This window comes from Dysidea avara, chromosome 14, assembly GCF_963678975.1.
Source record: "Dysidea avara chromosome 14, odDysAvar1.4, whole genome shotgun sequence".
Taxonomy (NCBI): domain Eukaryota; kingdom Metazoa; phylum Porifera; class Demospongiae; order Dictyoceratida; family Dysideidae; genus Dysidea; species Dysidea avara.
The window spans coordinates 6,654,215-6,680,307 of NC_089285.1; the positions used below are offsets into that span (position 1 = coordinate 6,654,215).

At 37.1% G+C, this 26,093-nt stretch overlaps 2 protein-coding genes across 2 annotated transcripts; one reads left to right on the forward strand and one right to left on the reverse strand.

Annotated features, from left to right (window-relative positions):
* Positions 1-1,429: 1,429 nt before the first annotated feature.
* LOC136244895 (nuclear speckle splicing regulatory protein 1-like) lies at positions 1,430-21,353 on the reverse strand. The gene is made up of 6 exons (XM_066036435.1): positions 21,236-21,353; positions 19,702-19,792; positions 19,367-19,435; positions 18,096-18,299; positions 2,503-2,635; positions 1,430-2,062 (listed from the first exon to the last, which is right to left on the reverse strand). Exons 1-6 carry the CDS (start codon positions 21,283-21,285, stop codon positions 1,566-1,568), a joined length of 1,044 nt encoding a protein of 347 aa, XP_065892507.1. The 5' UTR covers positions 21,286-21,353; the 3' UTR covers positions 1,430-1,565.
* Positions 21,303-26,087, forward strand: LOC136244897 (glucose-induced degradation protein 8 homolog). Its single transcript, XM_066036439.1, has 2 exons — positions 21,303-21,555; positions 25,489-26,087. Exons 1-2 carry the CDS (start codon positions 21,367-21,369, stop codon positions 26,038-26,040), a joined length of 741 nt encoding a protein of 246 aa, XP_065892511.1. The 5' UTR covers positions 21,303-21,366; the 3' UTR covers positions 26,041-26,087.
* Positions 26,088-26,093: the final 6 nt, after the last annotated feature.

Consider the following 26,093-nt stretch of genomic DNA (forward strand, 5'->3'; position numbering starts at 1 on the left):
CTGCCCCTGTAAATATATATATATATTTTTGCAATTCAATTGTCACACGTACACAATCAATTGTACTACCTGTATTTTCAGTATAATAAAATTATTATCTACAATCTTTGGTTTGTATAATAGTTAACCAGGCATTGCAGTGGAAGGAAATCCAAGTGGAGTATAGCCATATAATATAGGGGTTAGCTACACGTCCCTCCCCCCAGCTATGTCATTACTACCTGACGTGTTAAATGTTCTCTATTCCTGCATTCCTTCTGTGCATCCCTCCTAAGGCCTCCTTTATAGAGGGATGAATTTGTAGTTAGATAAAAAATGAGCTATATGCACTAGCTTGTTTCTTTCTAATTCTTGGATAAAGGTCAGTTTGACACTCACTCAGTTCATACAATTCAAGTGTTGCATATGGGTACCGGTGTATAGACAAAGGTCACCATACATAAAATGAGCTGTAAACAATACCACCTGTGATGGCTCCACATCTGACGTATAAGATTGATTTACTGCACATGTGTTTGTGCAGAGGAAAGAAAATGCTGATTTGATCAACTGGCCATTTATTAGAAACTGTAACATCAAAGTTATGCCTACAGTTATGTTGAATTGATGACTTGCATGTGACAGAGAACTGAGAAGCTAACCTTCAGAGCACAATAAAAACAAATCAGTTTAAACACTGACAGAGGTGGCACTTGTCTACTACATTTTGATGGACAATATCATTGAACCAGCTGCATGGACCTGGTATTGTACATGTGTAATGAACTCCAAATTGAGATGAAAAATGTTACAGCAGATGCAGTCACTCAGACCAAACAATCTTTGTAGTTCATCCTTGCTGGTTGGATGTTTTCAAGTTCAAAATGAGAAAGAAATGAACTATCTTTGGCTCACTGACCTTGATGGTTGTGTAGTGGTATTTGTACTCTTTGAATTGCGTACATATAGTCTGGTAGATTTAACGTTAAAAAGTGGTAAATTTGAAAACAGTTTTTAAGGGTACACATGTAGTAAATTAGGGTAGTAAAATAATTGAGATCATGCAACAGATCACGTGTGTATAATTTATTAGAGATGATCATTTTGCAGAGCCCTACTGATACAAGCATTTAACAGCAGACATTTTAAACGGATTTGACAATAGTATTTTCAATGCAATTCCTCCTCTCAAAATTTTTAGTATTCTCTTACTTGTTGAAATCCTTGATTGTCCAACTTGACAAAATTTTCCTTGTCAAATATATTTATGTCATACAGTATATGGTCAGTACAAGCCACAGTATTCATATGAAACACATCTCCAATTAATCAAAGAAAGTCGTTACAGTGATACAATTGGAAAGGTTTTATTAGAGTATTTGACTGTTCTACTTCGTACGGTGAAACCATCTTACATATTTGCTATCACACTACAAAGTTTGGAGTCTACTTTGGGACTTCAACACTTTGAATCCAAAAGTTAAAAAGACAAAACTTTAAGGTTTAAAGTCATAGTGTACATGCAAAACAACACTAGTTCATAATATATATTATGAACTCTTGATAACAACAGCAATATACATTTGCTACTGTGTTGATTGCTTCAATCGTTTTCTGGCCAGGTAACGTTCTCTAGCAGCTTGTGCAGCCTCTTCAGTGTTCCTCTTCTCACCTCTCTTCTTCTTGACCTCAGATGTAGTACTGTCTTCCATCTCTTTACCTCCTTCATGTGTCTCATACTGTCTCTCACCGTGATCACTCTCTTCTCTTTCGCTCTTATCCTTAGTCAGTCTGTCATTATCAATATTTGCTGATTCAAGTTCTTGTAGTTTTAATTCTTCTGTTTCTGTTTTATTGGAGTCTACTTTAGCTAGTTCTTTGCCGGTGTCTGGTCTTTCCTTTTCCTTGTCTTCACGTTTGTTATCCAAAGAATTGACTTTCAAATCTTTGTTAGGTGCCTCTTCATTGGCTGTTGCTGTGACACTACTAGCAGCTACATTGTATGCTCCCATAGAAACATTGCTCTTCAGTAAATTGGAATAAAACTTGCTAAGATCTTTTTGCTTGTGGATTCCATGTCTTTCTGTGGAAAAGAACAGTAGATATTTAAACCACACAAGGTACACTGAATTGGAAACTTATGCCTCTTCCTATAGCTAATAGTGGAAATCATTGTACAGGCACCTTCATAAATACACAGCACTTTAATAGATTTGAACAACATCTCCAGAACAATGGTATGGACAGATTCAATTCCAATAGCTATAATATCAAATTGATTTTCTTTTAATTTCATTGCTTACGTGTTATTATTTAAGGCTATGTATGTATGTTGAGTACTTCGCAAACATGACAGATGTACAATAATTTCCATTAAAATTTTTCACTGTAGTGGGCTTATAATTAAGTGAGGTTTACACGCCACACATGCACATTCATACATGTACACACAATACTGCGATGTACGTATGTGAGACAGCACCATTTCCAGTCTTATTCACGTAATTCAAGATTTACACTTACCATCAAATTCTTCTTGCTTTTTCAGTTTTAATTCATCCGTCTCAAGCTCTTCCATCTTTTGACGATAAGCTGAAGTTACAAATGCTTCCTTGTCTTCAAACTCATCACCCTCTGTCTCCCTCTCTCTGTGTGCCTGTCATACAAGTTGACAATACAATTACAACATACACTGAGATAGTACATTACATAATACCAGTTGGTTATCAAGACACCCAGTAGTGTGTTGTGCTGCCAAGGAAGCCGGTGTACCACACTAGTGTGTTATTGACAGAAAGAACAATAATGCCACATAATGCTCCTCCACCTTCAGTAGTCCACATACCAAGCATGAGCATAATCGTGTCAGACATTTCTGAGATACAAGCCTTCAAAAACAGGTTTAAATCTTTGTCTTTTTCCTTCTTTATGCACACTTAGTTACAAACACTCACATGTGGATTATCCCATTACCTTGAAATTCGGCACACTTGAGAATTTGAATATGACAAACAGTTGTAGAGGTGATAATGATTATTCACCAAAGATTATACCGATATGTTGTCATGCCTACAGGGTAAGCCACTTTTGAGAAGAAGCTGAAGATCAGTATCAAAGCTCAAACCACTAATTGCCACCTTCATTCAGTTATGTCAGCAACTATTAGACTGTTCATCTATGTGATTTTTACAGCCTGAAATATAAGCCATGATTATAGAATACAAACACAATCCTTCTTTCCTGTATACGTCGTAAACTGTGTAAAAGGAAAGCCCCAAAGCTGCCATAGAGGCTGTAATAACAAAAAAAAAGAAGTTATATCTATATCAAAACAGCCAAGCTGTGAAAAAGGGTGCGACTTGGCATTAACATTGCAACTACTTCTTGATTTGACTTTACAACCTGGCTTTTTTGGGCACTGCACCCTTAGCTTGGTTGTTTTGGTATACCGTAGATTCCCTAAAATTTCGGCATCTCAAAATATTCAGCACGTCCTGTGCTTTGAACGCAATGTGCTCTAAATTTTGGCAAGCGCAAGGAAAGTTTCTAATTATAAGCGCACTAATTTTTCGGCACTTGGAGTACTAGTTGATCATAGATAACATACGCGTATATTATCTATGAGTTGATGAAGGTATCTTGAGTACTGAGGATTCCTAGTGACCTCACACAATATGCTACCTCGATGCTGGATGAAGCACCAAGCGTGAAATTGTTTAGGGAACGTGTCCAACGATATGATCGTGTGACATCACAGCTACCCTGCGCAAAACAATCTCAGTTTGTTTCTGCTCACAGAATAAAATCTCTCCTGGAATCCACTTCTCCTTATAACATGATACACCCTCAGACAACTCTCTGTTAAGTCATGGAATACTTCATGCAGTATCTGGTAGCGAGATTTAATTGATCATCACGAGATAGTTTAATATAAACATTATTGATTGTGGTTTCTATTTTTTCCTTAATATCACATCTAAGCGATTGTATTCAAAAGCAATGTAGTAATGACATTGATCATCCTTCCTGGATAATGTAGGCAATCATGGTATTGTAGTGCTGTGACCAAGTGAGTGTTGCAGTATCGTCAGTTCTGCCTCAAGGCATTCCTGTTGGTCCCTGTAGAAAGAAATCCAGAAAGTAAGCAGTAAACGGATGGCAAATAACATAGCCATGAAGCGTGCAGACTGTATTAAGGATAGATCCTAAAAATTCGACAATAGCACCAGGTTGGTACATTTTTTTCCTAATTGTTCGGCCAGACACGAACGGAATTAATTTATTTCTGCCGAATTTTTAGGGAATCTACAGTATATTCTATCAGAGCAAATAAATAATGGTTGACCATTGGAGATTTACCGACCAATTAGCTTAAAGACCACCCAATTTATCTACTGAAGCGGTCAAGGATGATCAACTACTTTCCACTAAAAAAGATTAATATACTCTAATAGAACAGTCAGCTACTCAAATGAGCAGTCGTAGAACTTCTAAACAGGTTTACCTAAAAGGCCCAAAAAAGTCAAAAAAAGTCATCTGACTTGGGAATTGAACCTGCCCCTTTCAATGAAGTACAATCTGCACCATGTTGTTTACACACGGTTTTAATGGCTTCTAAAGGGTTGTTAAATATTCTACAGAATATTGCTTAAGATTGTGAACCAAGTATTTCCCCCTAGCTTGGCATGCTTACATCTGCTGCTGCTTTGTACAAGCATCACCATACAATGTCAGATCATGTCAGATCAACTTTGACTTTGATCCGACATAATGTCAAATCAATGATGGAAATTTATAGTCAGATTGAAAATGAAATTAATTTTGTAGGCTATCAAATTCTATGTCCTGTACAATTGTGCCCTCTGGTAAGATGTGATGATTACTATGGCACAAAACCACCCATGAAAACTAGACAGGTAACAACAGAATTTATACCAAAAGACAATAATCTTGTACAACCCCATATACTCTGTTAGAGTATAAAACTACAGAAAATGCTAACTGTAAAGCAGTTTACAATTCAGTACTACACACATAAAGTGTGTGCATGTTATACAAATGTTTACAGTGCTCAATTCAATTAATTGTTCAACACAATCACTTTACTGTGCTTACGGAAGATTGCATAGTTAAATAAATATTTTGTCCCGGATTCTTTGTTGTATATCCCATAACTTAGAGAGTGGGAAAGCATTTGGCTGATACGCAGTGGAAACACTACTAACTCTACTATTAGCAGATGGAGCGCTGGTGAAAAGAAATAAAAGACTGCTCCTGATATGGCAACAAAGAACAAGTTGAATATCACATCAATTCCACCCACAATGAGCACCGTTAATGTTGACTTTAGTTGCTCCTGCAGAAATTCCACTAATCTCCCTAGCCTGACTGCCTTCTGTTCCTCTGCCGAGTTCCTCATGACACCATGGATAAACCTGTTTGACTGGATAATCTTGTGGCGCAGGTAGATGATGGAGACACCAACAATTATGGTGGGTACTAGCACTGTTACTAGAAACGCTAACAGAGACACTGCACTTTGTTCGGCAAATGTACAAACACCCAATGTAAAACAAAAGAGAGTCCAGTACAATAACCACTCCTAAGAATGCAGTAAACAGCCACAAAACCACAATCATTGCAACAATAAACAATCGGTAATTAGTCATGATCCTTTTGTGAGAGTATGGAAATGCAACAATGACAAATGTGTTCACAGCCATTGGTAGGAACATCAGCCTGTTAGCCATTGTAAATACAAACAGCATCGTGATCAACAAGCTACAGTTGAACTCTACGTCCATCCCAGCAAGGTACAAGACTATCGGAGCAGCAATGAACAGAAGGTCACTGATCAACAGATTGACAACCAGCAGGTTATTCTTATTGCACAGCTTATAGAGTACGGCTAGGATAACTATCAAAGCTGGAACTACCACTACAGCAATTGGAACTAGTGGGAGAATAGCTTCAAGAAGCTGGTATACCGAGGGAATGTTATATTGGGAACTCACTCACAGTTTCATTCAGCAGCATTGTATTAGACTCCATCACAGTTGTGTATCCCCAACTAACTAACTGAACACTTTCCACACTACTGGTAACTGTTCACACTATTGTGATGTCAACTGATGTCACCAGAGACAGTGCTAAACACACGTTCAATTTGCTGGTTCATGGCTGATGGTGATGGAATGCCTTTCAGCGCATCAAACTACATCTGCTTTGGTGACCTCACACAATATGACATCACACATTGTGACATCACACATTACATTTCTATAACTCACACTAGGCAAAGTTCATGACCTCATGGTTCATGCTTGTTTTCATGTGCCTAAGGGTCATAGGCCAGAGGAAATGCACATTATTCAAATCCTTTGTTTTATAAGGCTAATATGTAACATTTCAGTAGCAGGCTAAGTACAGTACAGCTGCAGCTAACTTCACGGGCACTTGCAATAGTTTCACAAGCGACTCACATAAAACTCGCAAGTGTATCTCAAGAGTGCGAGTATTCAAGCTCACAAAGTACTTGAGTGCATTTGATTTACGACTACTACTACAACAATACACCTATAGCTACCTAGACAGGTTTAATCCATGTGTTATTTTACATAGGAATTGGTGTGCAGATCTGGAGGAGCCATTGCTACAGGATGTTCAGCTACGTAGTTTAAATACAGTATAGCTCTTGCATGTTTTCATTGTCAATACTGTACATGTAAATCGCTGTATTGTTGTACTATAAACATTAGTAAATACTACAGTAAATACTAGAGTAAATACTAGAGTAAATACTAGAGTAAATACTACAGTAAATAAGACTCTTACCATAGAGCAGCCAGCCATTCTGTGGTTATTTGGTTACACATGATTTTAGTTGCTGAAACTAGCCAATGAGTTGAGAATTCATTATTATTATTATTATTATTACTAGGACCGGGTCACACATAACCAAGTAAATTTGTTAACATATAAAACAATTTGTATTTGCTTTGTCTAACTGTGATGTATAATAAGTATAGTAGGACCTCCACTATCTGAACATCTGTTTCAATTCAATCTTAAAAGTGTTCAGTTAAGTACATTTGTTCAAATAAATGAAGCCCATTTGTTTATAATAGAGTTACGTTCAACTACTCTAATAGAACATACACTTACTATAATACAATGTTCATGTAATAACAAAATACTCTAATAGGTCACACATACCCTAGTACAGTGGTCCCTTTAATGTTCAGCTATCGATACACAAATGCTCTATTATTCAAACTAAAGTGACAGTTCTATTAGATTATTTTGTTTAAGTGTGTATGTTCTATTAGAGCATTTGAATGGAATTCTGATAAATCGATGGGTTTTAACTTTCCAGTTTAAATGATAACAAGGGGAAAGCCATGTGCACAGTATACATACACAAAATACATGGTAATATTATAAAGCTGATGTCACCAGTACCAACCAATACAAAGACATGAAAGCTCAGTACAACTTCCTAACAATGTTAAAGTATTTATTTATTTTTATTTATTTATTTATAAGGCTTTTCAGCATGGGTACAACTACATACAGATACAGTGGTTACACATTCATGAAAACAATATTAGTCCATGCTGAGGGTCCACTAGCAACCTGTGCTAGTGGCCTGAGTATGTTACAAAAATTAATTACTTAACTACAGTAAGTTACTTATTTATTTAATTATAAATTAATTAGTATGTAACTACAAGAGATCAAAGTTCATGACAAGATGATTGCTGACACAGTTACCACACGGACAGAGATAATGATATTTGTGTGGGTCAGTAGAATTGAAGTTTGTGATAAAATGATTCCAGAGAAAAGATTTGATGCGTCTTTTGATGGTTTCTATAGGCAAACTTATATCAATGATTGGTAGGGAATTCCAAAGGCGACAGATTCGGTTGAAATAAAAATGACGCTCTTTATTAGTAAAGGATATGTTGTGGTGTAGCTTGACTGAATTGGATCTTGTAGTACTATGGGAGAATGAAATGTAGAGGTTGATATTGAAGCTTGGAGTGGGATGTTTCAGAGAGTTGACAAAAAAGATTATGTCTGATATTTCAAAGATGTACATTAATGGAAGCAAATTGAGTTTTGTCAGCCGTGTTTTGTAGTTTGAGGAGAAGTCTTGTAAAATATATTTAGTTGCCCTACGTTGAAGTTGTTCAATTTTGGAGATGTCTTTTAAGAGATGAGGTCGCCACACTGGTGCACAGTATAGGAGCTGCGATCTTACTAAGGATATATATAGTTTGAGCGTAACCGAAGGCACAATGGTTTTACAAAAGGTTCTACGTACAAGTCCCAGAGTCTTATAGGCTTTCTTTAGAATGTAGTCATGATGCTCGTTCCAATTGAGATTGTCACTAATCAGGACACCTAGGTCTTTATGCAAATGGGAAGTGTTTATAGGATTGCCATTGATGTTATAAGTGGATGTAAATTTACATTTAAACGACAGATGGGTACTTTTAGAGGAATGAAATGACAATAGAGATGTTGTGCTCCAATTTGATAAGCAGTTTAAATCATGTTGTAAGAGCTGCATGTCGCTTGGTACTTTGATATGTTTAAAGCATTTTGTATCATCTGCAAAAAGAAAGATTTTACTGTAAGTGATGGCACAGGAGATATCATTCATGTAAATAATGAATAATAAAGGACCAAGTATACTACCCTGAGGTACTCCTGATTCAACAGGGAGAAGATTGGAATTACAGCCATTGATTGATACAAATTGAGACCTATTAGTAACATATGCCAGAAACCATGACCAGAGTTCACCGCCAATATCGAACATACGAAGTTTGTGAAGTAGATGTGAATGAGAAATAGTATTAAAAGCCTTGGTGATATCCAGGTAAATGATATCCAGCTGATGACGAGAGGTATAAATGTCAGATAAAACTAAAAGGAGTTGTTGTACTGATGAATGATTCTGAATAAATCCAAACTGGGCAGGATTTATTCTGCTAGTAACATGTCCAATAATTTTATCGTGCAGTATTCGTTCCAACACTTTAGAAGTATTACTGAGTAAGGATATCGGTCGGTAGTTGTTGATATGGGTAGGGTCACCGGATTTAAACACAGGAATTATTTTGTGAACTTTCCATTCACAAGGAAGATAACCAAATTTTAATGTTAGATTGAAAAGATAGTGAAGAGGTTTATAGAGGACCGAAGCACACTTAGAAAGTAGAATGGGTGGGATGCCGTCTGGGCCCATGGCCTTGGATGTGTCTAAGCTTACCAATGCTTCATAGACATCAGCTTCAGTGATTGTAATATGACAGAGTGATGCAGGACAATAGGAGTTAAAAGAAGGCGGTAAATCAGTGGAAGTGTTATTAAAAATTGAGTAAAAGTAATTGTTGAAAGCATTGGCTTTATCATTATCACAGTCGAATGTCGTAGAATTGTGATACATAGTGGAGGGGATAGATTTGGATTTTGTAAACCCTCTGATATATTTGTAAATTTTGGAATTGTCAGATGTATTGACTAAAATGGATTCATATGTCATTTTAGCATTGCTGATCTTTGCTTGAAGCAGGTTATGGGAGGTTTCCAGCTTATTTTTATTGTATTCAGTAGAGTTGTTGTTAAATTTACGTCTAAGAGAGCGTAGACAGTTGATGTGGTGTCTAATGTCGGAATTGAACCACACGGGCTGACTATTAGGTTTAATTGTAGTTATGGGAATAAAATGTGGTAGAGCATCTTTAACGGTGTTGCTAAGGTATGACCACACAAATTCAATATCTTCAGACATGAGACAAGGTGTGAAATCAGAGTTATATAAAAAGTAACACAGGTCATTGTAGTTACCTTTAGAGTAATTTAGAATTGGTGTAGCCCTTTGGTCACTGTCATTGTTCAATGATGAATGAGAGTCAAAGGTTATGACAAAATGGTCTGATGGGATAGGTAAAGGAGGATCACAGTGTATTCTTAGATTCAAAATATTGTCAGGAGCATTGGTTAGGACTAGGTCAAGTATGTTACCAGCTATATGAGTAGGTTCATCTATCATTTGAACAAGGTTAAGGTCAAATACAACGTCACAGAAATTTGATGAAAAGGGGGATTGACCACATAGGGAATCCCAGTTGATATCTCCTAGATTGAAATCTCCCAGTAGAATTAAATGGCCAGTAAGATCCCTGAGGGTGTTAATGTAGCTCAGAAATTCTTGGCAATAATCAACCGATGAATCAGGAGGAATATATCTCAAGCAATACACAGTTGGTAAAGTAGATCCAATACTGATAGTTAGCATCTCTAGGTTGGTAGGGGATTGTAACACTTGATATGATTTAGAAGATTTAACAGCAAACATTACTCCACCACCAAGAGTTTTGCGATTTTTCCGAATGATTGTATAGTTGTTAAGTAAAATTTCATTATCAAATATTTTTTCAGATAACCAAGTCTCAGTTACGGCGATAATATCAGGAGAATTAGAGTATACATAGTTCTGAAACAAATCCATTTTATTGACTATACTACGAGTGTTCATTAAACATACATGATCTAGTCACTTGGGCTGGTTACTGGTAGCGGATGAGGGATCAGGAGATGCTAAGGTATGCTATCAAAATTATAGGGCAACAGATGGACCAGCCAACACAGAGAAGAACTATCATAGAATGATTAAGAGTTATCCATCACTTAATTTCATTGTACGTGTGCACAACAGTCACACATTGTAAGCTAATAATACAATAAAATGGATATTATACCAATTTATTAAACAGTGGATCCTCAATAATCTGAACAGCTCTGTTCTCAATGTAGTGAAATTGTTCAGATTATTGACTATATACAGAACCCTATTCAAATACTCTAATAGAACAAACACTTGTTCACAAAATACCCTAATAGAACAGTCATTTCTACTGTTGGGATTAGCAAGTGTTCATATTATTGGAGTTTGGATTAGCAAGGATCTATACTGTTCGCATACATTATAAGCTATATGCCAATGGTTTATATGACAGAATCTTAGTATGCACACTACTAACATGGCTACCCACTCCCAAAATGACTAGCTCATTACATTTATATTAGCACTGCTATTGTAGTCATCAGTACTCTGATTTAATTATAAAGTGCTTGGTTTAATTGCTACAGTTGCTATAAGCCATGTATATACACACAAATTTCATTCTACGAGGTGTACAGAAGTGTACCTACAATAGATTTGTCTTAACCAGTAGTCACACATCCAAACTGCTGCAAGGTATGGTGAAAGTGATCTTTAAATAAGATGCTCAAAGCTATACTATTATTCTCTGACATGTGTGTCTATATGCACCAAATGGATAGTACTGATATGTCTAGGGAAGCTGTATACATAAAACACGAACAAGTCTTATCTATAAGAACAACTGCTCATATCAGTGATTCTATGCACTAACTAGCAAATTCGCTCTAATTATAAGACTCTGCTTGTGCTCATTTATCAATTAGAGTATTACAGTCTGCATGAATCTTATGTTTGATGCTGTCTGTAAGCTTACATGGAGCCAAGCCCACTAGCAAGAGTTCATAATATAAAAAGAGAGGAGAGTGTCCTACTTCAGTATAGCCTGTACAAATGCATATCTCCAAGTTATGATGCGATACCTATAGTCACTTGCAATGTGTTAGTTGGTCAGGTATCTACTCAGTAGTAAGTTTCAATGACCCTTGTAGATTGGCTTCAATAAACAGTCCACTGATGACATTGTCAACACTCCTTAACACTGTATATGTAACTTGACATGACATCCTAAAGAAATCAAAGGTTTACTGTATTACTTAGATACATGATCATGATAAGTAGTTGTGGCTCACAAAAAAACTAGGTTGTGGCAGGACTAGGTTAAAACACTTCAACGTGAACTAATTAATCCATTGCACACGTGATCCAATCCAGGTCAGACTCAGATATTTGATCACGCGTCGGATGATCTAACCCTGTGAAAGCTATCAGTGGACAGCCTACTGTGACTGAGCACTAAATTTACAAGGCAGACATTTCAGCACAAGAAACGTTCAGGATACAAATTCATCCTTCTGTCAGCCTACAACATGTGCAACAGTGTAGTGCCAATTTATCAGTAAATTTAATAAAAATTAAATAGTGTGTATGTCGCCAAATTAAAATTTTGCCAACTACAAATTTCCTAAATATTATTTTGTTGTTACACGACATTTACACATGCTTTGAGGTTATGCTATGACATTATCACTTGTCAGCAGAAGTTTACCAAGTGAGTGGGCAAAAGACAATACCAGTTATAATCAGTTTTTCCATACCAGTTTACAACACTACTATACAGATAACAAGCGTCAACCCTGCACAGTGTACATACATAATAATATTATATGGTCAACTTATATAAAGCTAATGTCCCCAGTACCATGTGTGACACTGAATAGGACCATCATCAACCCCATCTAATTTATTCTCAGTACAACTTTGTAACAATGCTACAGTATGCTATAAAAATTATAGAATTACAGATGGACCAGCCAACACAACACAGAAGCAGCAATATTAAAGAAAGATTGAGAGTTATCCATTACTTGATTTCACTGAATGTACATACAATAGTCACATATGTGACCATCTCAGCAAAAACCCATCTAGTTCGCACAACCTCTGAATATCCTTTTAATTTCTCAGCATTATCTGCATTGTCCAAGGAATGATTCACCAAAGTTTCAGCTTTCTGTGGTGAGTAGTTTTGGAATTACAGTGCTAGAAAGTAGGAAGAACAAGGAAATCGATTTGTACAGTGACTACTAAAAATAAACTACAGGTGCTTGCATTCGTAGCCATAACTTCCGTTTGGATTAGTCTACAAAGTTGAAATTTGGCTTACAATGTTCATCATGGATTGGCAGATCAACCAAGGTATAGTTTTAGCCTTGCATTCATTTTTGTGTAGGCGTATGAAGGCGGCTTTGTTGAAGAATAGCAATAATTTTGTTTGCGTCTACTGCTTCGTAAACAAACTCATGTGACACGCAAACCATTGGGGCTACAGAAATGAAACAAAGATTTTTGAACTCTCCATGAGTAAGATGGTGTATAGTTTAATCGATTTAAATTTTCCTTCTTCGTGTACTGGCCCAATAAAAACTTGCATATTTTTCTTGTAGCATGCATAATGTAACGAAAAATATTTTTTTAAGTTTCAATTTTCTCAATGCACATGCTTGTGCAAACTAGACAGGTTTTCGCTGAGACGGTCACATATTGTAAGTTATCATACATACGCACTGTACACAGTCATACATTACAAGCTATATGCAACAACAGACATTTAACCAGAACATAACTATATTAGTATCCTATAGCATACTGTATGTATGCGATATATAGACTAGTGTTACGTGAGTAGTTAGTAACAAGTTTATAGTTGTTTGCAAGTGAATCTTTGGGATTGTTTCGAGATGTGAACAGGCAGCACTGTTATAAGACAGAATCTTAGTACATACTCCACTAACACTGCTACCATCCACAAATTGAATAGTTTACATTTGCACTGCTATTGTAATCATTATTACTCAGTGTTAACAGTATTACAGTGCTTGGTTTGATTGCTATAATAGCTATAAGCCATGTTATGTACAATAGTTGCACATCCAGTGCTGCAAAGGTATGGTAAAAGCAAATGTTCAAAGCATATTATTTATCTTATGACACATGTGACTGCATCATTAGTGTACAATATGCACAGTACTGACATGTCTACAGAACATGAAACACAAACAAGTCTTATGAGAACAACTGCTCTATAATAAACTATTTCTTGGTGCCCCTTACTCAACCCTGAGCACAGTAAACAGAGTCTTTTACCATAGAAATTTGTTTTGCTACCTTTTAGCTAAACAATGCTTGTACAGTAGCAATAAATAGTAAGTCGCCACTTATGGACTAGTCACTAAGGCCCCTATTCGGTGATTATTAGTTTCTCATCCAGCCTTTCTAATTATTATGATGCGGGCGGGAGGGTATTACCATTATGCCATTATTTTATAATATTAACACACTGATGTACAGACCTTGTCCAAATTGTCTTTCTTTCTTACTACAAACATCTTCACCAGCTGATTCTACTTTCCGTGATCGCCAACTGTTTTTCGACAGTCAACTGAAAGCCTGCTTTGATCATGTGAAGTCGATAGAGCACGATTGCAACTGGCACTGCAGCAAAACAACAGTTCTCCTGGCGATATATAGCGCATTGTAGCGTTCATCAACAAAAGTTATAACAGTTTGGTATCATGTGTTCTTCTGAGCATGCAGAGTAAATAATGGCTTACCATGCGGTAGCTTAAGAAGGATGCGGGCGGTGGATGAGAAACTAATAATCACCAAATAGGGGCCTAAATAACAGACCACACAGCATAGTATCAGTGGACAATAGCACAGACTTGTAAATATGGTCCAATAATAAGACTTGCTTTTACCAAAGATAATAGACACCCCTACATATGGGGTGTCTATTATCTATGCCTCTACTGACTATAGGCTAAAATCTCGTAAGTGTATTCTAATGCTTTTGCGCATTTTAATACTCAAATGGAATACCCTAAAAACTATCTGCAGTAAAGTAATAGTTGGAGTACATTACACAGAACTAACCTCCAAGTAAGAAAACATCGTTGTTTCCACCAATAATAGTTCTTTCCCTCATAGGAGACAAGTTCCTGGTTTAACGCGCAGGCGGCGCAGCGCATTTAAATTGGTTGCTATGAGCTACAAACCGGCCTTACTAGTTACTGGGGCACGCTAACAAGTTTTACGGGTGGTAACTAACGAGTTACTGGTTGTCAGGAACTGAAAAGGATGGCGTTATATGGAAAACTCTGTTCCATAACGAAGGCACGGAAGAAAAAATCCCTTTTTATTTTTCCTGTTTTACTATCGTCTAACACAATCCCGTTGAGCATTTGTGTGTCTGCTAAGTAGTTTCGCTGTACATTAATTAATTAATTAATTATTTATTTATTTATGACGTCACTTATTATTATTATTATTACTTGGTTATGTAACTAGGACCACGCCACATACAACCAAGTACATACACCAATGTGACAACCCCTTGGTGAGGCTATTAGGTGGTCAAGGCACGATCAAAATAATTATGATCCCAAATTAACTCAACCAATGGGACAAGCTATGTGTAGCTAGCACACTGCATTCAAGACAATAATAAAACAGTATAAATTATACTTGTAGTGGTACTATATAAACATCAGTCATATAACAGTATTATGCAATTACATTACACCTACATAGATTCTACCGAGGTGGTAGCTAATTGTAGATGTGACAGCTACAACAGTTTGAAACTGTTTAGGGTAAGTGACTGTTCTATTAGAGTATATATCAATTTGAGAATGATGTTACCACTAGCTACTTTAGCGACCTCACTTTCTTGTAAATAGTATAACATAACTCCAGTAACCAAATGCACACTGTGGGTAATTAAATGTGTGTGCTCTACTACAATTAAGTGACTGCTCTATTAGAGTATCTCGATTGTACATTACTTTATAAGAGACTTACTTCCAGCCTTCTTAAATTATTCTGCAAGCACCCTCTCTCCAAGTTACGACTCCAATAGGCTAATGAGCTGGAGAAACCTGACACTAGCTAGCTAGCGTTATTTATAAGTCGCCTGTAAACAACCAGCCATAATGAAGCACCTGTCACCTGACCAATTAACACTACCCCATTGTACATCTACTTTCCAACCCGTCTTCTCTCTAGGATCCATGACTTCTCTAAGACAGACTAGCAAACTGAAGAGTGAACACGTCACTACAATGGTATGCATGGCATATGCTACTTGTTTTGATTGGCATTAAATAGAATTGTCGTACCATTTCACTTACCATCATGGATAGACCTCCCTATCATACAACTATGTCTTAAGGATTGTATTCCCGGTGAGTGCGGAGCCTTAGGCCTTCTAGTTTCCTCAAACATTTATTTATTTATTATTTATTGATTATTATTTATGACGTAATTTTAACCGCATTTCGTATTATTCTTAGTACTTGGTTGTATAATTAGTAGTAGCACCTTGTAAAACCTCACATACAGATGTAATGGTACAAATAAGTGCTAGCAATGAAAAGAAAATAGCTACGTATACAGCATATACACAAAGACCTTTGTAGACTTTACTGGCGTCTATGGTACTGAGTATTCAACTCTATTAGGAGTCCTAATCTGACAGTGTAGAGAGCTACATCCTAAACCTGTTAATTGTGTAGTCTTTGTTTTTCGCTAAGTTTTTACTGAAGTCCTTCCATACAAGGCAAGCACTAGTAGCTACACAGTAATGGTGAGCACCTATCATGTTGTAGCATGCGTATCTCATAGCTACAGTTTGCCATTAGCATAGTTATCTAGCTACATTTTATATACACAACAATATTATACGTCTGAGTGAAAACTGACTGTTTTCACAAATTCTACTTTGCTATAAAACTGCACTGAGCAACAAAACGTCGTGTGCTACACAAAACATTATGCATGTTGTGATTGCTTTGGTATGTACTGAAACGAAGCTCAAATCAACAAAACTTAAAGACCATCAGATTTGCCTGTTCATGGAGAGTAAGAAAATCTTTGTTCATGTTCATACAGCAAAAAGATGTATGTTATGGTTGCTTATTTATGATGCGATAGAAATAAAGTACAATCTAGTGCTCTAACCCCAAGACTATATTCATCATAAAAGGCCAAAACTTCGGCTGTTCACTCCTCTGTTACTATAGATAACAGAGAAGTATTAAAATGGAATTCGAAGAATGTTCAAAATAACTGCTTTTTGCTCAGCTGGTCACGTGTTCTTAAAAACAATACGTATGGTCCATGGCAACAGCATCATGTGGACCCTTTTGCTGAGATTCTTTATGTATGCAAGGTTCAGCATTACCATTGGCTAGATAGCACTTATGAAACAACAATTATGCTGCCTGTGAATCAACAACTTTGTGCAAGTAGAGAAAAAAGTGGACATAGAGAAAAACGAATGACAACTCTATACTGCAAGCATTGTACCTTCTTTGCTACATGAAAAGATACATCTTAGGTACTAGCTAGCTGGCTATGGGGTTTATGTAATTTTGTATACTGTAAGTGAAGGTATCAGTTAGCCTGTTACTGTAGGCAGTCTGTAAGCAAAATTTTAAAACCAAATATTTGATTTGACACACTGTAATAGAAAGTTGTGTGAGAGATTTAGATCACTTCAGACATCACTGTACTTGTACTCATACTAATACCATAAAGTACATAGTTCCGATGGTGGATGCTGGATTTTGTGAGAAATACATATCCTTTGCTACATTACACAAAGCATTTTTTATTAAAGTGTTACAACTAAATTAACATACTTTAATAGAACAGTCAGACCTCTCGATTCAGCTTGTTAATCAAAAAATTGAAATGACCATTCAATTAGACTATCGTAGATGTATGTTCTATTAGAGTAGTTAACAGAACTCTACCCAGGTCTATACCTTTCTCGTTGCTAAGACTGTTTGGGCTTGGATTCCTACCAAAGGTATATACTACTATACTAGAACTTAAAACAGAACTGAAACAAAATTAATACTGCAAATACTCGAGTATTCATTAAGGATTTTGGTACTCAGATAATAAATTGGTACTTGAGTACTCGTTAAGATCACATGACCCAGCTCACATGATGCATTGACCATTAGGAAGTGGCACAATGAAGGTTATGAGTTTGATTGGCATAATTTCTTAGAAGCTGTAAATTAAAGTCAGTAAACAAGTCAAATGGTTATGACTACAAGGTAGCTAGTATTTGTGAGTACTAGACTGTTAACTCTAGAGAGTACTCAAATACAAAAAACCATGATCGTATCAGCCCTACTTAAAAGAATAAATTCTTTTTTAGACCCAAAATAACAGTAAAATGTTGTAGCAGGTAGTTAAGAACTATCACATCCAACAAGCTGGGACCTACATGAAGACTAGGTCTATTAACACAGGGAGTCAAATCTTTAAACAAAACTAAATCAAATGTAGTCCATAAACACACCTTTCTTTCAATCACTCTCTCATATTCTCTCTGCCTTTGATCTGCAGCCTTCTTTAGTGAAGTGATGTACTTTGGTTTGTTCTTTCCTTGTCCCAGTTTGGCCACCATTGTCTTCTTCCGGTCCTCTTCGATCTTATCATACACTTCATCATACTCGTACACCGTTGGGTCTTCTGCCATCGCTTGTGCCATTGCTTGCTGGACCTGTCAAGATGAATACCATGTGTACAAGAGTTCTCGTACTGTTGATTACGTGGATAGGTGGATCTTGATGAAATGCAATATGACATACTACTGCTTATGTGGTGGTGGTGCACTTGGCAGGAATTATAATCGAGTTACCGGAAGTAGTCCGAATATATTAACACAGGAGAGTCAAGACGATATTAGCAGGATTTATTTTGGTACGTACACTATATTTGCCATATAATTCCTTGCCAATTAAACTAATAATACCACACCTGTTTCACTGCCCATACAAAAGTCTCAATAGTAGCAGTGAAATTTATCCCGTATTTCACTGACAACAGTGAAAAAGTTGTAACTGTAATTTCATTGGCTAGAATTTATGTTAACAATGTAGCGCCAATTAGTGTCGACGCGTGTTTAGTACATAGTGACAAATTGCGTACATAGCAAAGCTAATGCACAGCATGCGCATATGCAGCTAGTATGGTATTAACTGGGAATAGCATGGGTAGCAGTGAAATTTGGAATAAATACCACTCTTGTTGTATTGGAAATGGTAAATTTCACTCGGCTTCGCCTTGTGAAATTTATCCCCATTTCCAATACAACACTCGTGATATTTATCCCAAATTTCACTGCTACCCATGCTATTACTAGTACTAATTATACGGTATATGCTTGTATTGATCACAACACCGTATGTATATTATTGGAACAGGTGATCTCATTGTAAACATTAATAAACAAGTTGCTACGTACTTTAAATGCCCACAAGCCAAGCCAAAACTTGGGTTTATTATTAGAATGCACGACTCTATAATATAATTGTTTGACTTGTAGTCAAACAATATCCCTGTGTACATCACTCAACACACACACACACACACACACACACACACACACACACACACACACACACACACACACACACACACACACACACACACACACACACACACACACTACACACACAACACATAGAGTTTATATAACTATAAGCTAAGTGTAAGTCACATCAAATGCCATAGTGTTTGGACTCTGAACACAGATATACAGTCATAACATGCGTGCTAGTACTACACCTGTTTGGCATCTTGCTTCTTGATTGCTTCCCTTTGTAGTGACTTGTTCACACCAGCCTTTCCACTATCCTAGCATACATATATACAAGTATATACAGGCATGTACAACTGTTATGTGTTTACAGGTACAAGCGTACATACATAGATATGTGTGAGGAAGACCTCTTTTCCCAATCTGGTTACAAGGAGGTACATTTCATACCTTTCAGAAAAGAATACTATTTCACTATTTACTCCAACATGTTTATTACTTTTAAGAATTACCAAAACATTAGAAAATCATCACATGTGCACACCACATAGACACAAGTGCAGTTATATAGTCTACTTGGTACCTCTTCATCTGAACTGTCGCCAAACACAGAAGGCTTTGTAAACTTTGATGTTGGCTGCTGCTTTTTCTTGGGGTTGAGTATCAGTCCATACCTGGAACAGATAACACACAGTATCATACATGTGAGTACTATGGTAGAACAATTACACTAACAACATCAGACAGTGACTGCTCAATTACAGTCCTTAATATACAGCTATACAGGTTTCACTGTATTTCAATCCTAAACACTGATGAATGCACACTGTCAACCTCACTAGTGTGGGGGCCACTAGCCCTTGCAATTTTACATGGACGTCACTTATCCGAGTACCTATAAGGTATTTAACTTTTCTAATAGCAATAGACCTATTGAAAATTGCCAATGTGTGTAAGTGTGGTAACCTCAAATTCAGCTGATAAAAATGTTGTTGCATTACTGCCATGATAGGAAACTATGTTTTGTCAGATTGCTCGTGCACTTTAGTCATAACTGAATGATTTGTGTCTCACAATATTCACCTGTTGCTCATTCAGAGAAACTCCCAAATAAAAGCCGGAATTAAAATTATTTTCAAAGTTTCAATAAACAATATATAATATACTGACTTCACTTTCAGGCATGAAACTGCATGGTACTTTCCACTGATCAAATATATTTCAAATATAACTGTGTAATTGTTATCAAAATTTGTCACTTACAAATTCCTGGATATGACCCCAACATGACCTAATAAATTATATAATATGCTTACATCACCAAGAGAAACTTGTTACATTTAGTATACTACATTCAGGATCACTATGACAACTGCTTCAGTATGATTAGTGGAATACTCATGGTCTTTATGTGTTACAACCTCGGTATTGATGCAATATATTCGATCTATCCATGGCCTACAAACGAAAAAGCAAAAAAGCCTATAGCAACCATACAAAACACAGCAATTGCCACCCAGCGAACTGACACTGGGATGCCTATGCACCACTCAGGCACCTGAGCCTTGTGCAGGCAAATCCTCCTGGGGCAGGGCTAGTAACCCGCAGGAGGTCTCACTGAGACGTGGTGGAACCCAAAATTCCACAACAACCTCAACACCGACCACTAAGCGAGACAAGGACAGTTGGGCATTTGCTTCCCCAGTTAATACCAGGTACCCATTGATGTTATAGCTGGGTGGACTGCTTCCCCAGTTGACACCAGGCCACCAGGTCCCCATTTAAACAGCTGGGTACATTTAAACAACTGGGCCTACATGGTACACACACACACACACACACACACACACACACACACACACACACACACACACACACACACACACACACACACACACACACACACACACACACACACACACACACACACAAACACAAACACACACACACACAATCAGATCTGATGTATATAAGTTGAAGAACAAAGTGGCATGCACCTAGGACAGCTTACCATCTTGACAGATTGTAATGCTTTTAAGACAACGAAATGGAGGGATGAAATAAATAAAAAGTAATTTTAAAAGATAGTATTGAGTACCAACATCACAGCAACTCACTGCTTCTTAAACATGTTCTTGATCTTTCCTTGAGACTCGATGACACTCATAAGTTGGTGCGCATTTAATAGAAGAAAACAAAGGTGGTGATCAATAATTGGAAACACGTGAATGCAAACCTCCCGTATAACATGACAGAATCAAGTTTGTTTCGTTCAATGTTAATAGGAACGTTCGGTGGTCAGGATGTTTCAGCTAACCAGCCAACACCGAAAGTTGCCGACAAAGAGGAATGGTTGGAAAGTATTAGGAAGTTTTCCGCTCCTCGTAGTGCGCTCAATGCCATCGTAATGGAATACTTAGTAAAGGAAGGATTTAAGGTAAGTACTGTTAACTGTAATGTTTGTTATACACACCAGACTTTTTTTTAAGTCGCTTACGTATGTTAACTGGCTCCCTTTATCTATCAGTGTATTAATTGCCCCACTACAACCCCCCATCCCTGGGGCATACACAGGGTTGTGGTGGAGATTTGACACACCCGAATATTTAATACCCCATAGTAGGGCAAATCTATTATGGTAAATCCCCATCCAGTAGTAACAGGGATTTGACATTTTATAGAAAGTAGTAACAAACTGAAAGTTCTATGGCTCTTAAAGAATGGTTGTCATACCTCAAGTTGGGACAACAGTTTTGTTATGCAAAGCCCCACCTATGACTCAAGGAAGGTAGTGGAGCAATATAGATGCATTAGTCTTGATCAGGCGGGATAGATCTGACTGGTCCCAAGGTCATTGAATTCTTGTCATGTTAATGGTCAAGGGTGAAAAGTATAACTGCTAAGTCACACACTGGTAAATCCTCTAAGTCACAGATTAAGGTGAAATTGTGTACTTCGGTCACAGATCTGCCTATACCCCCTTGTCCAAAATTGTCTGTTAGTAATTAAATATGTGTCCTTTCTAAGTTGGGTTAATATTTTAGGGATAGTTATTTTTAGGGCTAAAACGAATATTCTAAATGAAAGAGAACGAATATTTTTAGTCAAGAACGAATAATAGAATATTCTATATAATTATAGTGTAATGCTCTTATACAGTGTACATGTGTTATTTCTTATTATTTGTATTCAATTGTAAAACATCATTAAAATTTGATAAAGTAGGCAGCTTTTGAAATGAAGTAAAAGTGTCTGATGATGTAGCAACTAGAGGTGTACCGATAAGGATTTTTCAGTTGTAGTGATATCTGATTAATTTGTACCTAAAAGAGCTGATACTGATTATATACCGATTAAATTATTGTATATTCGTAAATCAAATAGAACTACAGGTGTAGCTACTGCATGATGTATATTCTAATGATTTGTAGCATTGAGAAAAGAGAAGTGATGTAACTTCACTATATTGCACAACTACCTGGTGGTGTGGCCTCTATTACACAACCCAGACAATTAGGCACCGCAAATATTTTAATACATGCTCCTTTGTCCGGATTACTCCGTGTTTTGATTAGTTACCAAGATGGCTGTTATACACAGGTGATCACTTTAGTTTTCCTGTAGTGCAGTTTTTTATTCTTAAAGTGCAGCTAACAGCTACTGTTCTGGGTAAGAATATTTTAACACTAATAGCAGTACTCACACACGTCGTCATATGGCTTCTCGTAACTTAGCGTTTTATAGAATAGTGTAGAGAGGCTTTCTGTTTGTTTGTAGTGAGCAAAAAGGCTTTTCATAGCTGGCCATGCAAACTAATCGATTCATAGAGTGTTTGTGCCCATTATTACTGAATATGGAAGGCATATCGGCAACCGATCTGATCACCCTCGTGATCACCAATCCGATTATCGGTACATCTCTAGTCCAGTGTCTGATGTTGTTGAAGTTGTAGAGACTGACAAAGATTCCTCATTACTAGTGTCTGCCATCTTTACTGTAATTTCGATGCTTCGAATTCAATAATTCCTTCGAACGAAGTCGAATCGAATACGAATTCGAATATTCGGTATATTCGTTTTAGCCCTAGTTATTTTCCCTTCTTGTTTGCTCTGGTGGTGTCATAGTTCCTATCATTTATGTGGAACTGCTTAAATGGTTCTTACCTTGTTGACCACTGACAAAAAAAAATGAGAGGTTGATAAATACAATACTGTACGAATTGTATAGTGGGGATCATGGGAAGCAGTAAAACCCGCAATAATGGAATAATTGAAAATTTCATAATTCTTTGTGCTCTCTACACTCCTCACTCCATAGCAACTCAAAGCAACACTGCTGACAACACAATTGCGATAGCAGAATAATGCCTCAGGATGATAGTTACTGTAAATAGAATGTACACAAATTATCAACTCTAAAACGAACTAACTAAGGACAATCTAACTAACTAACTACACTTACTAATGAGCTAACTACACTTCCATACACAATTGCTACAAAACTGAAAGTTCTTTTTGCTATACCTGCTTATACCAGCTGTCAACACATGAGTAACTGCCCAAATTTATTAGTGACAAAACACTCCACCCCCAAGAAATCTACCCTGGATAGTCATCCATCACCAAATGTGTTTAAAATAACTTCTAAAGTCATACACTACTTGAAAACTCTTGTTGCTTTGTACAGCATGACTCTATAAGAAATTCAGGTAGTTACATTTCTCAGCAAGCAGAGTTGCTATGAAGTGAGGAGTGCATAAATGCTGTAGAGAGCATAAATAATAGTATAATATTTAGAATGTAACTTTCAATTATTCCACTGTTCCGTTATCTCATATTCCGGGCCCGGGGTTTGGGCTTTCTTACCTAAAAGTATCACTCACAAACCTGTCTCACTTTTTCCTTCTTAATAGCTTAGCAGTATTGATTAGGTGTAACCAAGCCCATAAAAGTCTTCAGAGTGACTCCACACCCTTCAAACAAATTTCTATGATTTTTTTTCTTACTGCCTGTTGATCCCTTCATTCAAGCATAACTCGATTATGGATAAGGCTATGGACTTGATTTCACTACAGTATTTTCATGTCACTTTGGCCCAAGATGTGCCTTTTCACCAGCTCCACATGATGATGTGGCTTCATTGCTTTATGGGTGACTGGATTATTTGCAGACGTGCATCTCATACTGTTTTTAACAGGTGGAACATAACTGACAACGAAGTACGTTTGAGTGATTGATGGTGCATGCATTTAACCACATTACTTCTTTTAAATACAATCTGTTTGGCACTGTTCGTTTCTTTGATATGGAATACGACGATTCACCAGTAGCATGTGGAAGACAACTACAATTGAGTAGGGATCTCAGAAATAAAATGTAATAAACAAGGGAGGTCATCTACACCTGTAGCCATATAGTAATCCCTAGTTCCTCTACTGAAGTAGGAATTAAATGTCCACTAATATAGCTGTCAGTATAGATGACCTCCCTTGTTTCATTGCTTTTTTTTTCTGTGATCAAATGTATAATGTCTAATTATTCCTTACGCTTGTCAGAACACTGTCTTAGTGGCCACCTGTATCACCATTAATAATAAAATTTCCACCTTTGAATTCTTGAAACTTAAATAGTAATCGACTTGTTTTATGCAGCCACTCAGAGGAGGTCGGAAGCATGCACGTGAGCCCAATGGCTTTGTATTGAAAAGCATACTGGACGTTTTTGGGTACTGAAATACCTCCCGTTTAATGAAATACGACAGGTACATGGCATTGGCACAATAAGCCCCGTTAAGCCCCACTGAATAAGATAGTTTTTTAAAACTTGGGCTACGTATAAATCACGTGAGATCTTGTGCCAGGCCACGGATGCTTTAAATGTCTTTGTTGACGAGCTAGAAAGATAGAGATAGGAATCCCACTCGAGAAAACAGTATGAATAAACACCCAAGAAGTCATCCTATGTAGCGTACTTCACTAATACACTAGTGGCGTGCGCCCTAGTCGGGATCACACGAGACTAGAAAGATAAAAAAATGCCTCCAGACGAACGATAGCACCAACTGGCCACCGCAAAGAAGGCTGGAAATGAGATTCTCACAGCTAACATTCAATGTTGCTGCCCTCCTTCACGCTATACCCTGCCTTGCAATCTCAAAAATGCAATTAACTCGAAAAAATTTTCGTAGCGCTTATTACGCTTCCGACCTCCTCTGGCAGCCACTGAAAATGTACAATACAAAGTAGTGTGATGACATCAATTAAGACTATGTTTGGTACACTGTCTATTATTAAAGTGGTGGCCATGGTTTTAGTGTGATTGTATATTACTGATTGCTGTTTTACATTTGATGTGTAATACTATTCTTGTAGGATGCTGCAATGGCCTTCAAGCAAGAGGTGGGACTTACCGCGGAAGTCGACATGCAGTTACTGGATGAACAAACTAAAGTACGCAAGGCCGTTGAGGCAGGTGAAATCCAGACAGCAATGGAACTTGTGAATGACTTTGACCCTGACATATTGGACACTAACCCAAAGTTGTACTTCCACTTACAGCAACAACAATTACTGGAGTTGATCAGAAAAGGACAGACTGAGGATGCTCTTGTGTTTGCACAGAACGAGTTATCTGCAAGAGGTGAAGAACACCCGGAATATTTAGAAGAACTTGAACAAGTAATGGGACTACTGGCATTTGAAGACCCCCACCAGGGACCATTCTCAGAAATGTTACAGAACTCACAACGCATGAAGGTAGCTAGTGAACTGAATGATGCAATATTAGCCAGTCAGAGCAAGAAGTCAGCGGACAGGTTGTCTACACTGATGAAGATGATTCATTGGGCTCAGAAGGAATTAAAAGACAATCATGTATCTTGTCCTATGATGGAAGATGTCTCATCGTCAACGCTCACTACATGATATGTTGTATATATTTTAAAAAAATTTATAAGCGGTATTTCAATTAGCGCATA